At 40.9% G+C, this 14,839-nt stretch overlaps 1 protein-coding gene across 1 annotated transcript in view; it reads right to left on the reverse strand.

The window, feature by feature from the left end:
- CCDC150 (coiled-coil domain containing 150) overlaps positions 1 to 2,379 on the reverse strand; it is a gene marked incomplete at its 5' end in the record, with an annotated part of 90,743 nt that extends 88,364 nt beyond the window's left edge. Inside the window, 5 exon segments of the mRNA XM_079709617.1 lie at positions 344 to 522; positions 644 to 682; positions 685 to 730; positions 734 to 863; positions 2,222 to 2,379. Of these exon segments, the coding sequence (XP_079565743.1) occupies positions 344 to 522; positions 644 to 682; positions 685 to 730; positions 734 to 863; positions 2,222 to 2,379 (552 nt within the window).
- Between the last annotated feature and the right edge of the window lie 12,460 nt (positions 2,380 to 14,839).

Here is a 14,839-nt window from a genome sequence, read left to right on the forward strand (position 1 = left end):
GCTTATTGTCCTACACTGTCCTTTAATATTTCTTATACCCTTCTTTTCTCTCTTTAGTTTTTCCTGCTGTGCCTTGTTCTCCCAGCTAGCATACAAGCTCTCGAAGAGCACAGACTCCCTCATATGTCTGGATCCGCACAGTCACAGGTAGAGGGTAGGAATCTATAAATACTCAGTTACTGACAGCACACAATGTTATAGGCTATCGATGTAGATAAATTTCAGATGTCAAGAATCCTCACACCAACATCACCTATTTTTAAAAGTCAGCTTTATGGGTCTGTTGCCTCCTCCAGCTAACACATTAACAGTGAGTTTGTATTCCAGAACTCTGGACTCAAACCTTTGTCTCTGAGGCAAGCTGCAGAGTCACAGTCAACCTTTGCACCTCATCTTGTGCCGTGTCTTCTTTCTCTTTTACATCTCTTAGTTGCTGGCACAAATTCGTCACTTCCAGTTGCAATAGCTTCAGATCCTTGGAATGCTCCTCCTGTATTGTATTCAGTCTTTCCTTCAGAAAATCTATCAGACAGGACAGGAGGGTCATCAAGCAGTTTAAAGAAGGTCAGGAAAGGAAAAGAATCATGAACTCATCAAGCACCCACACAGGACCGAATTTCTGATGACCCTCTTCTCTCTATACCTGTTTTCTGTGGGTTCAAATCTTTTTCAGTGTGCAGACGAAGATGTTCATCTCCAAGGACTGGATGAGGCTTTCCAGACGGCACATTCAATTTACCAGAAACTCACAGTTCTTCCATAAAATATCTGTTTTTCCTAAACAAATTATTTCATTCTGGATAGGGCTAATGATGTCCTGGCTCACAGGCTCTTCTAAACATTTTGGAGTTTCCAAGTGGCCTCTGGACAAAGATCCCAATATAACAATATTATAGGGTAATCCCAACCATCGAATCAATGTAACACTTCTACTGAGTATAAAAACTATAGTCTTTAGTTAACCAGTATCTGATAGCCCCTGCAAATTTAAACACAGAGAGCACGATTAGGTAAAGAGGATGAGACCAATGTGGGATGGGTAAAGACCACTGATTTTTTTTTTTTTTTTTTTTTTTTTTTTGCGGTACGCGGGCCCCTCACTGTTGTGGCCTCTCCCGTTGTGGAGCACAGGCTCCGGACACGCAGGCTCAGCGGCCATGGCTCACGGGCCCAGCTGCTCCACGGCATGTGGGATCTTCCCGGACCGGGGCACGAACCCGTGTCCCCTGCATCGGCAGGCGGACTCTCAACCACTGCGCCACCAGGGAAGCCCAAGACCACTGATTTTTTAATGGTTATTTTCATCGGAATTTTTTGTAAACTTATTTTGTATGTAAAAGCAAGTGATATATAAAACATGTTAAATGCTAATTCTATAATGGTAAACTAAGAATTAAAGTTAGTATGGAGGCAGTATTTCACATCCTTTTCAGAAAACTTTTAAACAAAGTGATAATAAATATTCCCATTTTGTTCTAACATACTCAACACTGGTACAAATTTAATCTTTGCTGAAGAGTTATTTTTCTACGTGTGCTATAATACCAACTATACCAATTTTAGGTCTTCGTAAGAGACATTCAGGAAATATATACATAATTTTAAAGAAAATCACACCAGTAAATTCAACATTGGCCACTTAAGCACCCAGATTCCTCAAGGCCTTTTGACAATCTAACTTTTAATGGCAATAACTTCTTCAGGAGCACAAAGGAAAAACACAGTTCTTTTTTTGAGTACTTCATTCTAAACTATGAATTTTTTTTAAGACTTATAACCTCTCTTTTAATTTACAATAAATCTGGAGAAAGAAAATACAGACCATATTAATGGCATGAATCAAGTTGTAGATGTTCACCTTAACTAATATCAAAGTCTATTTTTAATTTTAAAAAAGGCCCCCCAATTTTTTTCTAATTATGTAAAAAATTACATTTGTTTTTAATCAAGTATTGAAGGAGAATAGGATATCAAAGTTTGTGCACCTAATTAACACACTTTAAAAATATGTTTAGAATAGTGGTAGTAGCTCCATTACAGGAGGACAACTCTTTATCTTGCAAATATTTTCTAATTAATATTCTAATGTTATTTCTCAATTCTTTTCTAAGTACCTATTTCACCTGCCAAACCACCCACACTGTGACTCCTTATTAGTAACCAGTGAGGCAAAATTCTTCAACCTACAAAGATATTGTAACACAATTTTTCAATTTGTTACCTTTTTTCACCAAAGTCCAACATTATTAGGTCATCCCTCAGAGAACTGGTCTGTTCCTCAACTATTCTCATCCTTTGCTGAAGTACCGTGAATGTTTCAGAAGCTGTAGCATTGATGCAGGCTGGAGAGAGGACTGGTCTGGACATTGTAGTTTCCATATGCACCTGAGATTAAAGTCACAATATTAGTGTAGTCGGTTCTATTATTGTTCAGAATGGCCACTGCCCCTTCCTGTGGAGGATTATACATCCCTGTCCTGTTGAGCTTGGAAATGGCCATGTGTCCTGCTTTGGTCAATTAAATGTGGGTAGAAGCTTTAAGAGCCAACTTGTCATTCATCATCTCTTTTCCCTTCTCCATGCGATGAGCAACATCCCAGATAGGGCCTGCTCCCAGAGTAAAGCCAAGATCCCAGAGTAAAGATTACATGAGCAGAGCCATGGCCCATCCTTGACATACAGTGTGAGTGAGCAAGAAACTAATGTTGTTATAAGCCACAGATTGTTAGGTAGTTTGTTACTGCAGCACAGTCTAGTCTAACCTGTCTGCTACTATTAGACATACACTAGGACCTATGACTTGGCTGAAGGAGTTATTACCTCTTTTCATTGCCAGCCATTTTCATTTTAACATATTCCCATCCAACCTTTCTGAAAACAAAACAAAACAACACTCTACAGTACTTGGATCTCCGAGCAGTTGTCATAAAATAGGTTTACCAACTACCTTGAAGCAGTGACTTTTAAAAAGAACTTGCAAACATAACTTCATAGCAAAGACTCTTTTACACTTACTGACATCAAATTTCCAGACTCCTCCCGCAAGACCACATGAGAGTAAATGGGAGTAGTGAGACTACTCTTTCAGTTATTAGTGACAGAAGCAGAATCAGCTTATAAGAAGTCCCAACATTTAAACGAATCATGTGCTCAAAGTTCAATGACAGGATCATTGGTGGAAACTTTAAGGACATTTTCCTGCAACTCTATCCTGTACAGACAGTTCTATACTAATCAAACCATAAACCTTAAGCATCACTAGCAATAGTGTATCTGTGGGAATGTGTTCACAAAGGCCCCACCTGGGATATTCGTAATACAACTTTCTCTCCCACTTGCTGTGTGATTAGATGCCTCCCCGAGGTATCCCAGGCAATGGAAGTGGGGACTCCCTTAGGTTCAAGTCACTAAAGGTGGTCCCCAGGACCCAGGGAAGGAATTAAAGAAGTCTTAAAACTGGTGGCAGGATTTAAGGGGGCACCAGCGGAAAGGCTGAGCTTCTTGCCAGTGTAACACTGTTACAGCCACTGAGGACAGCTCTCTAACCACCTTCCGTCTTTCCCCCACTGGTTCCAGAGAACGGCCTGTTTCTCTCTTTTTACTTAAAACAAAACAAAACAAACTCCAAACAAACAAACAAATACTTTACTGAGGAATAGTTGACAAATATAATTGTATACATTTAAAGTGTACAACATGATGATTATATATACATATACCTTGCAGAATGGTTACCAAGATCAAAATAATTAATACATCCACATAATTAACAACCTCACATAGTTAATGTAAGTAACTTTTTTTCTTTGTGGTAAGAATACTTAAAGATACTCTCAGCAACTTTCAAGTATACAGTACCGTATTATTAACTATAGTCACCATGTTATACATTTGATCCTCAGAATGTCTTATTTGAAAAGGCAACCTGCAGAATGGGAGAAAATATTCGCAAACCATATATCTGATAAAGGGTTAATATCCAAAATATATAAAGAACTCATACAACTCAGTAGCAAAGGAAGAAATAATCCAATTAAAAAATGGGCAGAGGGCCTAAATAGACATTTTTCTAAAGAAAATATACAGGTGGCCAACAGGTACATGAAACGATGCTCAACATCACCAATCATCAGGGAAATGCAAATCGAAATCACAAGATAGTAGCTCACACCTGTTAGAATGTCTAGTTTTAAAAAGACAGATAACAAACGTTGGCAAGGATGTGGAGGAAAGGGAACCTTATGTACTGTTGGTGGGAATGTAAACTGGTACAGCCATAATGGAAAACAGTATGGAGGTTCCTCAAAAAATTAAAACTTGAACTACCATATGATCCAGCAACCCCACTCCTGGGTATATATCTGAAGGAACTAAAGTCAATATCTTGAGATATCCACATATCCATGTTCACTGCACCATTGTTCACAATAGCCAAGAGATGGAAACAACCTAAACGTCCTTCAGTGGATGAACAGATAAAGATGTGATTTATACATATATATATATATATATATATATATATATATATATATGGAATGTTATTCAGCCACATGAGAGGAAATCCTGCCATTTGCAGGATGAATCTGGAGGGCATTATGCTAAGTGAAATAAGCTGGACAGAGAAAAAACAGTGTGTGGTTATCACTTATATATGGACTCTAAAAACCAAACAAACAAAAAAATCTGATTTCATAGAAACAGAGAATAGAATGGTGGTTGCCAGGGGCTGGAAGATAGGGGAAATGGAATGATGTAGGTCAAAGGGTACAAATTTTCTTTTTATTCTTATTTTATGCTCCTGACCAAGATTTCTCTCCTTTGTGCTCCTCTATAAAACAGAATGCATTTCCGACACATATAACCTTTTTGAATTCTTTAGATTTTCTGTTAACAATCAGCTTAAGGACAGGAGGTAAAGAAGTTCTCTTCTATTAACTGCTTTTCATGCTTTCAATTCGTTCTTGAAGGGAATGACAAAAGTAGACCCAGATATTAATAGAGTCTCTGGATACACAAAGATGTGAAGTAAGGTTCATCTACATTTCTGAAAAAAGCCAGGTTTGGAGTTTCCTGCTCAGGTTACCACATGGGCCAGGATAGTGTCCCTCAGGTAATAGAAAGAAGAGCCTCGAAGACAAACCTTAGGGCTGGTTCTACTGCCATGAAACCAGGGCTAGGGTTGGGGGAACCACCAATAGTGTGGGGTGGGAAGAAAAGAGAGGTAACAGTGAAGAAACACCAGATGGGTTTACCCTCCATTCCATTTTCTGTCACCTGCTGTCTGGCTACTGCCAACATAGAAATAAACCAGGCCTGGGGTTGGGAGAAAAAGTACGGAAAGGGTGTTTAATGGGGTTTGTGACAGGCAGTTGGCTCCTTTTCCCTCCCTCCAAAAGCAGCTGAAAAGTTCATGTCTCCACCCTCCCTTACAGCTGGCATATCCATGTGACATATCCTGGCCAGTGAGACTTTAGGCAGAAGTTTGCAAGAAGCTTCTGGGAAGACTTTTTTTTTTTTTCTGATAAAAAGAACAGAAATGATGGCACCTGTCCTTTCCTTCCCCTGTAGGATGCCCGGAGCTCTGAGGGCTCTCTTTAAGTCAGCCATGCAGTACCTCACTGTTAAATGTAAACAACGGGTCGGGGATCACCAGCATCTGAGAAACAGGGAAAAGGCCAGAGAAGCTCAGATTAACCTGACTTTTTGAAATAAAACTAGTAACCTCCAAGCTTTGCTTATGTGAGAAATATAAACTTCTGTTTAGTCACACTTCCCTGTTGCTTGCAACAAGAGCAGTCCTGGAATACATAGTCGTCCCAGATAATAGTTGGTAGAGAAATGGGAAGAAGGAGGAGGTAAAGAAAATGACAAGCGGTGCCGGGGGTGGGAGGGGAGGGCAATTTCTGTGGCAACTTGTTAGGCCCAGGGAGCTGGTTATAATATAAAGGACTGTCTAATTAATTTATGTCAGAAGTCAGATCCATAATACTAACACAAATATAAAAGTTCATTTTTGGAAAAAAAATACAGAAAATGGAGTACAAGTTTCCCACATATTTTTAATAAGATGCAGATTCCCACCTAAAATTCTTTTGTGTAATTGTTGAAATGTCATAGTTTTGCTGTTATTTCCCCAAGGTACCCAAAATAGATATAAAATGCTTACATAACCTTACAGGGTATGTGTGCGCATTCAGCCATAAAAACAAGATGGAAAACAACACAAATTAAATGGCTTCATTTTCTCAGAAAAGAGAAAGTAAGTCTATATATGTTTAGGTAAGAATTTGATTGGCATCATCACTCACACCCACCTGAACCTGATCTATACTGGAGCGTCTCAGGCTTCTGGAGAGAAAAAATACTCTCAAACAAAAAAGAAGAAGAAACTTGGCCCCCAGCCTTTGAGGGAGAGGAGGTTTATAGAAAATTCATCCTACGGAGGGAGAGATCGAGGTGCCTGGGACACTGACTGACAGTGGGCAGAGGATAAAGCTTTTTAGTGAAATACATGGTGTTGTCCTTGAAATATCCTCTTAGTCAATCACTGAGGTTCAGGTCATCAAAGTGGATTCAAAAACGAAACAAGACAATCTACCCTTTGAGGATTTATTACAAACAGGTCTCAGGGTTAGTTGAAAATTCTTCCCTACCCCCTCTCCACATGGGGAGAAAAGCAATGTCAAGGTCAGGAGAGCCCTCAGAAACAAAAATGGAAGCAATGGTGGCCCAGTAGCAAGAGCAGGACAGCCTTAATATCCACCAGGAAGTCCCTGAGTACCTGCGAGCCTGCTAAAGGAAGAGTAAAGTAAGAACTTGGGATCCAGTGAATCCGTTGATTTGAGGTTTAGAGTCAGGAGAGATTCTCATTTTCGCTGCAGTTTCTCATACCCCTGCCTCTCCTCCCTTATCTGGCAGGTCCAAGAAAGGGTAACAGAAACACCATGCCTCCACACACAATCCGCAGGCCACCTGGAGGCCAGTGGCCATAACTCTATGACTTCCATGCTCAGCAGACTTGTAACTCTATATGTTATTAAGAAGTTACAGACTTTCAATTCTATCTATAACTTATGGGGATAGAAGCCATAACTCTTCTTACAAGAAGAGAACTTAGCTGTAATTGCTAATATTCCAGCAAAGAGACTATAGCTTGAACATATCTGTGCTTTGCTGTTTTTGAAAAGGAGTAAATATCATTGAATGCAGTCTTGAACCTAAGTCCTGATGCTTGATAGCAACGATAATAAAAATACGAAGATATAAGCTTTTATTTTTAAAAAAGTTAATTCACAATTACTTTCATAAATATATCATTATCAAATTAATACAGTGCTGTCTCTATGTTTAGGGAAAGTATTTCCAGAGAGCTCAGGTTACCTCACTGAAAGCATGGCATGAATAAGACAAATGTCATAAGTAATATACTAGTAAAAGCCAGGTGGCTTTGAAAAGGCAACACTTGCTTCTGTAGGCACAGGCTCCATTCTTATATCTGGCAATAGCTACAACTATATGCTGTTGGTTCCAAAGTAACAGGCCAGGAACTCAGTGTTGCTTACCACAGCCACTGGAAAATAATTTGGTAATATTTTCTTCATTCACTCATATGTCCAATAAACGTTTCCTGAACGCCTACCATGAGCCAGAAACTGTTTTGACACCAGGGAATACAGCAATGATCAAAAGAGACTAACTCCCTGCCCTCCTGGAGCTTATATTCCAGTTGAAGAAATAAGTAAAATATATAGTTTGTTCACCAGTGATAAGTACAATGGAGAAAAAGTAGGAAAGAGGATGGGAGGGAGGCTGTGGTGCAGGCTTCCAATTTAAACAGAGCGGTCAAAGGAAACCTCACTGAGATGATATTTAAGCAAAGACCTGGGAAGGAGGTACAGGAGTGACATAAGGATGGGACAGAAAGGTCCAGAAAGAGTGAACAGAGAGTGCAAAAGCCCTAAGTCAGAAGGCCTGATGGGTCCACAAACAGTAAGGAGGTCAGTTTGACTGGGAAGCACAAAGTGAAGGAGAGAATAGTGGGAGATAAGGTCAGAGAGTAATAACAGGACAGGTTACATAGAGCCTTAAAGGCTATTGTAAAGGTCTGCCTTTACTTTCAGAGCTATTGGAGGGTTTAGAGTGGAGAAGTGTTGTGATCTACCTTAATTTTTAACTGGATCGGTCTGCCTAGATGGTAGCCAGGCAGAGATGGTAGAAAGACAACAGCAAAGTAGGAAGACCAGTTGTAAAGCTGCTACAATAACCCAGGGGAGATGCCGCTGGCTAGGACCAGGGTGCTAGCAACGGAACAGTAAGAAGTGTCAGAGTCCAGACATATTTTAAAGATAGGTTTGGTTGATAGATTAGATGAGAAAGGATGCATTGGAAGCACGGTGCTGCCATTAACTGAGACAATGAAAGCCTTTAGGAAGAACAAGTTTCAGGGGGAAAGATCAAGAGTTGTTTTGGAAATGTTAAATTTAAAACACGAAAGATGCCCAATACCTGACTGAACTTGTAGATTTGGAGTCAGGGGAGAAAGGTGGACCTTTTTCCCCTGACTCCAAATAAGGGATATAAATTCTGAAGTTGTCCATATATACATGGCTTTTAAAGCCGCGGAGACTGGATAACAGAGAACAGAAAAGATTCAAGGACCTAGTCCTGGGCGCTCCAAGATCAGTGTGGAGCATTCAAGCCAGACTAACCCGAGCTTCACCTCAGTAAGCTCAGATTCTTAATCATTTTCTATCTTCAGAGCCCAGACAGTACATGGGACATTGTGGGTGGCAAACAGCGGTATAGTTCAACAAAAATTTAACTTTGTTCCAGCCTAACTGGTAGGAGCTGGGGAAACAGCAATGAACGAATGTAAATTCCTGACACCTGCATTCTAACGAGTGGGCCAGGGAAGATAACCGATGGCAAAACCAGAAAATTAACGAAATAGCTTTCCCAGGAACCTATAACGCCAACCTAACATATAAATAAAGAAAAGTCGGACTGGGGCTTATGCGCGACCCTCTCTGGTGGCTATCCTTCCCCCGCTGGAGCCAGGTCAATGCAAACCTCGCTCCTAAACGGTTTTCACCGGCATCCAGCGCAGAAGCGCCATTAATCAGGGTCCTGAGGTCCAGAGGGCAAGAGTAAACTCCGCCAGCTAGGGGAGAGGGCGGCAGGGAGAGATGACTGGGACCTTATCTTAACTGCCGACCCGCCCCCGCGGACGCCGGACCTCCCAGGGCCCCGCAGCCTCACCCCACAGTCCATCTGTCCGCCTGTGGCTCTATCCGGCAGCAGGTGGGCTGGTTTCTGTAGAACTAAGGCAGCGCTTAAACCTACCCGCTCTCCCGCGCGGTAGCTCCCGTACGCAGGCGCACCCGTGGCAGGGCATGCCGGGAATCACAGTTTTCCCGGCCCTGGAGGGCCCTCCGCCCCGGGCGGGACCCAGGCCGCTACCCGGGGGCGCGCACGGAGCGCGCAGCCCCGTGACCCGGACGACTACAGATCTTCGTTGTGCTCGCGAGCGAGGCACGCCGGGATAGGTAGTTTCAGCCCACTCACGTCCCGGAGGTCCTGGGGCGTCCGCTTTGCGGAATTACCCATCCCATGCCGGTGAGCGTGAGGCGTTTGGGTCATTTGACACATACCCTGCATCCGGTCAGAGTCCAAGAGAAGAAAATGTTTTGAGTTTTAGAAGAATGAAAGTATCAAGTAACTTATGAACGACAGGAAAGTAAGATTTTGTTAATGAGCATAAAAAATGGTAAAAATACCGAGCTCAAACATTCTCATTGAAGAAAAAAACAAGCCCCTCTTCATCCTCATTCATCATGGCCAGACCAAGAGTAAAACACACGTCTGCTCCCTGGTTTTTTGTCTCTTCGGCATAATTTATTTCTTGCTTTGTCTACAGGTGAGTAGGTATTTCTGTTTGACTGTAAGTAGCTGCGAAACGAGAGAGAGCACCGAGAATAAAACTGCAGTCGTTTCTGAGTTTTGCTGTAAGACTGGGAATTCACACTTACCGGGAAGTCTTCTACAGTGAAAAGGCAACACGGCTTTGCTTTAGGTAGCTGGACAGAACACCTTTTACCAGCACCAGGGCAATTAATGTATTCTTCTCGTCTCTCTGGGGTTGCAGCTGAGAATAACTTTAGCCCTCAAGTGAATGCAGTCAGATCCGAGATGAGTCCTCCTTTGCTTAGCGAGTGGCTGGCTGAATTGATCTGGCAATTCTTATTCTGATAGACAAGACTCACGTGAGATGGAGAGAATGTCCAAACCACAGCTGTAAGGCATATTCATCAAACTGTAGGGCCATTCGGTGAAGGAGAAATGAGCACCGCAAACGTTATTCAGGTGAAGGGGCCAAATAAAGCTTTTAATATGAAAAGTGGGGGAGTATTTTAGAGCGTCAATACAAAGAGCCAATTACTCGTAGGTTTTCTCTTGCAGTGACCTCTGATTTATGGATGAAGATCGGGGATATGTGTATGCACCCGGTAGATAATCTGCACACTTCAGTGTAATGAGAGTTTTCACCTTCCCCTTGACTCTCCATATTAAACAGCAGTCAGGGAGCCAAACTGATTAAATTTAGTGTTTTTAATTTATTTTCCTCTGTCAACCATTTGGTAAACCACATTAGAACTTAAGTCAGGCAATTACAGAGTTAAAGAATCTGAAGTCGTCAATAAACGAATTCATCTGTTAGAGAAGGGGTTTCTGGACACCTGAGAATTTACTATATTAAAAGTCTGGGGGTTTTTTGTTTTGCGGTACGTTGGCCTCTCACTGTCATGGCCTCTCCCGTCGCGGACCACAGGCTCCGGACGCGCAGGCTCAGCGGCCACGGCTCACGGGCCCAGCCGCTCCGCGGCACGTGGGATCCTCCCGGACCGGGGCACGAACCCGCGTCCCCTGCATCGGCAGGCGGACCCTCAACCACTGCGCCACCAGGGAAGCCCTAAAAGTCTGTTTTTATTCTAAGTGCCTGAACATATTGATTTTTTTTTCTATTTCCCTCTTGATTTTCAATTGATAAATAGTTTCACACTTGTTGACCCCACTCAAAAACAAGGTCTTTTCGACCATGGAAATCCTAGGGATTCCATGAGGACCATCCTCTCTCATGACTACTATGATAGCCTTCTAACTGGTTTTCTGATCACTTCCCAAAGCATCCTTCATATAGCTACTAAAATGATCTTTTGAGAAAGTAAATCTGATTATCTTATTCCTTTGCTTAAAAACATTTAATAGTTTCCCACTTGAACTTTTAGTTTCCCACTGAACAGTATGAAGCCCAAATTTCTAATGGCTTCAGCCTAATCCACCAGCCTCATCTGCATCTGGCCCCCCAAGGGAACCTTGAATTCAAGCCTACAGGCACGTCTTTGTGCTTGCAGGCTCTGCGCCCTCCGCCAGGCATGCCCTGCCTCTTATCAGTGTGGTGAATTCAACGGAAATGTAACCTCTTCTGTAGAGCCATCCTGTTCCCTCCCAAAGTATTTATTGTACAGCATAATTGTCAGTGTGCCTTACCTCCCCTTGATTAGGCTGTAAGCTACTTGAGGACAGGACCTTTTTTCTCTTTATTTTGATTTTAAAATTTTCAACAGCAAGCACAATGCCTGGCAGACAGTAGAGGCTTGGTAAGTCCTTGTTTAGTGAATGAATTAATGAATAAATTTTGAATGCTTCTACAGAGGCTATGTCTCACTCTCCTGACTAATCTTATATAATCATGGTACAGTGATCAAAACTAAGAAATTAGTACTGGTATGATACAGTTAATGAAACAACAAACTGCATTTGGATTTCATCAGTTTACCCACTAATGTCTTTTTTCTGTTTCAGGATGCAATCCAGGATCCTACATTGCATTTACTTGTCCTGTCTCCTTCCTCAGCCTTTGTCTTTCATGACCTTAGGATCTTTGAAGACTACTGGTCAGTTATTTTGTAAAATGTCCCTCAATTTGGGTTTGTCATGATTTCTCATGACTAGATCGAGGTTATGCAATTTGGGAAAAATACCACAGAAGTGATATTGTGTACTTCTTGGTGCCTCATATTCGGGGGGACATGATATGCCTGCCTTATTACTGTTTAAGTTAATATTCATCCCTTGCTTATGGTGATGCCTGTTAGGTTTCTCCAGTAATCTTACTGTGTTCTTCTCTGTAACTAATAAGTATTTGGGGAGAGACACTTCAAGCCTGTGCAAATATCCTGTTTCTCCTTAAACTTTCACCCACTAAATTTATCTGGTTTTTCTTGCTAACAGCTTTTTTGGTGTGTTAATGGTGGCTTTCTATTTTCCTCATTTACTAGTTTGAGTTCTTTGGTAGAGAGGAGTTGTATGTTTTCTCCCATTTATTTATTTATTCAGTTATTTACATCAGTATGAGCTTATGGATATTTATTTTATTCTTTGGGTTATAATTCAATACCACTATTCTTTTATTTCTGAAATTGTTCCAGCTTTGGCCATTCAGAGACCATTAAGGAGCCACTGTGTCTCATTTTATTTTTTTCTTTAAGCACTACCCTACTTTCTATCATTGCACGATTTCCAGGCTCATCTTGTATTTTCCTGGCCCAGCCCTAGATTCAACCACTTCTCCAAGGAGCCCTGTTTCTTTTTGTTAAAGAATGGTATTTAAAATCTGAATGCTAGGCTATCACTGCTTCTAGTTCCTGTCAGAAGACAGAGATAGGAAATATATGTATAAATACCACCCCATGCATACACATTAATATATCTATATTTCTGTATCTATCTGTGTATATATATATATATGTTTTACATGTATGTAAATGTGTGGATATATAAACAAGACCTGAGTTCATACTGATATTCCCACTCAAATCCAGCACCACAGTTTATTCTAACTTTTGCCCTTTTCTTTTAACTTCCTTCTGTGACTGTGGGAAACCTGGCTCTCAATATCCACAATACATCTACTTGTTTGTTCAACCCTAGTACACATATAAAGCAGTTTTAAAAATTGCTAATCCATACCGGATAAGAAACACATTTAAAACTAGAGCATGTTGCTTGGGCACAGATCTTTTTGTCTTTAGCCTTATAGCACCCAGTCCAAACACCATTTTCCAAAGTTACTTGGGTCACTCCTTTCTTCTCCACCTGCTTCAGGGTGGCTATTTGATTTATTTGTAATACAGTTAGATTTATATGTCCCAGTCTGCATTCCAACTTGTGTTCAGTCCAAATCCTGGTTGGTTTTATCTAATTTCCATATGGCAAAATGTACCATTTGTGGTGTACAGTCCAATGAGTTTCAACAAATTATTAGAGTTTTCTATCTCCCACCACAGTTGTATACAGAAGTTTCCTCACCCTCAAAATTCCATCATTCTACCCCTTAATAGTCAATCCCTCCCCCCCACCTCCCAGCCTCTGACAACTACTGATATGTTTTCCATACCCATAATTTTGCTTTTCCAAAATGTCATGTTAATGCAGTCATACCCTTTGGGTCTGACCTCTTTCATTTAGCAAATGAATTTAAGATTTATCCATGTTGTTGCATGAATCAGTAATTCATTTGGGCTTCCCTGGTGGCGCAGTGGTTGAGAGTCCACCTGCCGATGCAGGGGACACGGGTTCGTGCCCTGGTCCGGGAAGATCCCACATGCCGCGGAGCGGCTGGGCCAGTGAGCCATGGCCGCTGAGCCTGCGCGTCCAGAGCCTGTGCTCCAAAATGGGAGAGGCCACAACAGTGAGAGGCCCGCGTACCGCAAAAAAAAAAAGAAAAAAAAGAAAAAAAAATTCATTTTTATAGCTGACTAGCATTCCACTGTATTGATATATCAGTTTGCTTATTCATTCACTGGTTGAAGGACATCTCAGTTGTGTCCAGTTTCGGGGGGGAGGTTGTTAATAAAGCTTCTATAAATATTTGCATAGAAGTTTTGTGTAAAAATAAATTTTTCATTTCTCTTGGATTAGACACTTAGGAGTGGGATTGCTGGATTATATAGTAGGTATATGTTTAAATTTGTAAGACACTGCCAAACTGCTTTCCACAGTGGCTCTACCATCTTGCATATACATCAACAATGTATGGCATTCCCAGTTGCTTCTCATCCTTGTCCACACTTGATAGTGTCAGTATTTTTTTTTCTTTAGCCATTCTAGTAAGTGTGTAGTGGTATCTTGTGGCTTAATTCACATCTCCTCAGTGACTAATGATGTTGAACATATTTTCATATGCTTATTTGACATGAATGTATCTTTTATAATAATTTGTCTGTTCATACCTTTTGCCCATTTTAAAAATGGGGTGGTTTTTTTCTGGTAAATTTTTTGAGATACAAGTCCTTTATCAAAATGTGATTTGACAACATTTTCTCTTAGTCTGTGGCTTGTCTTTTCATTCTCTGAACGGTGTTTTGCAGAGCAAAAGTTTTTAATTTTGATAGAACCAACTTCCCAGTTTTTTTTCTTTTATGTATTGCTCTTTAGGTGTCATACCTAAAAATTCCTTGCCTAACCCTAGGTCATGCAGATTTTTTCTTATGATTTCTTCTGGAAGTTGTACCATTTTGTGTTTTACTTTTAGGTCTATGATCTAGAGTTATTTTTTAAAATTAGATATGAGGTATAAGTTGTTTTGTTTTTGGTTATGGACATCCAATTATTCTAGCACTATTGTTGGAAAGATTATCCATCCTTTCTTCTAGTGCAACACTGTCTTTGGTTAGTGTAGTTTACAGTATTTCTTGAAATCAGAAAGTGTAGTCTTCCAACTTTGTTCTCCTTTTTCAACTTTATTTTGGCTATTCTAATTCTTTTGCCTTTCTCTAGA

The sequence above is a fragment of the Hyperoodon ampullatus genome (assembly GCF_949752795.1).
Source record: "Hyperoodon ampullatus genome assembly, chromosome: 8".
NCBI lineage: Eukaryota > Metazoa > Chordata > Mammalia > Artiodactyla > Ziphiidae > Hyperoodon > Hyperoodon ampullatus.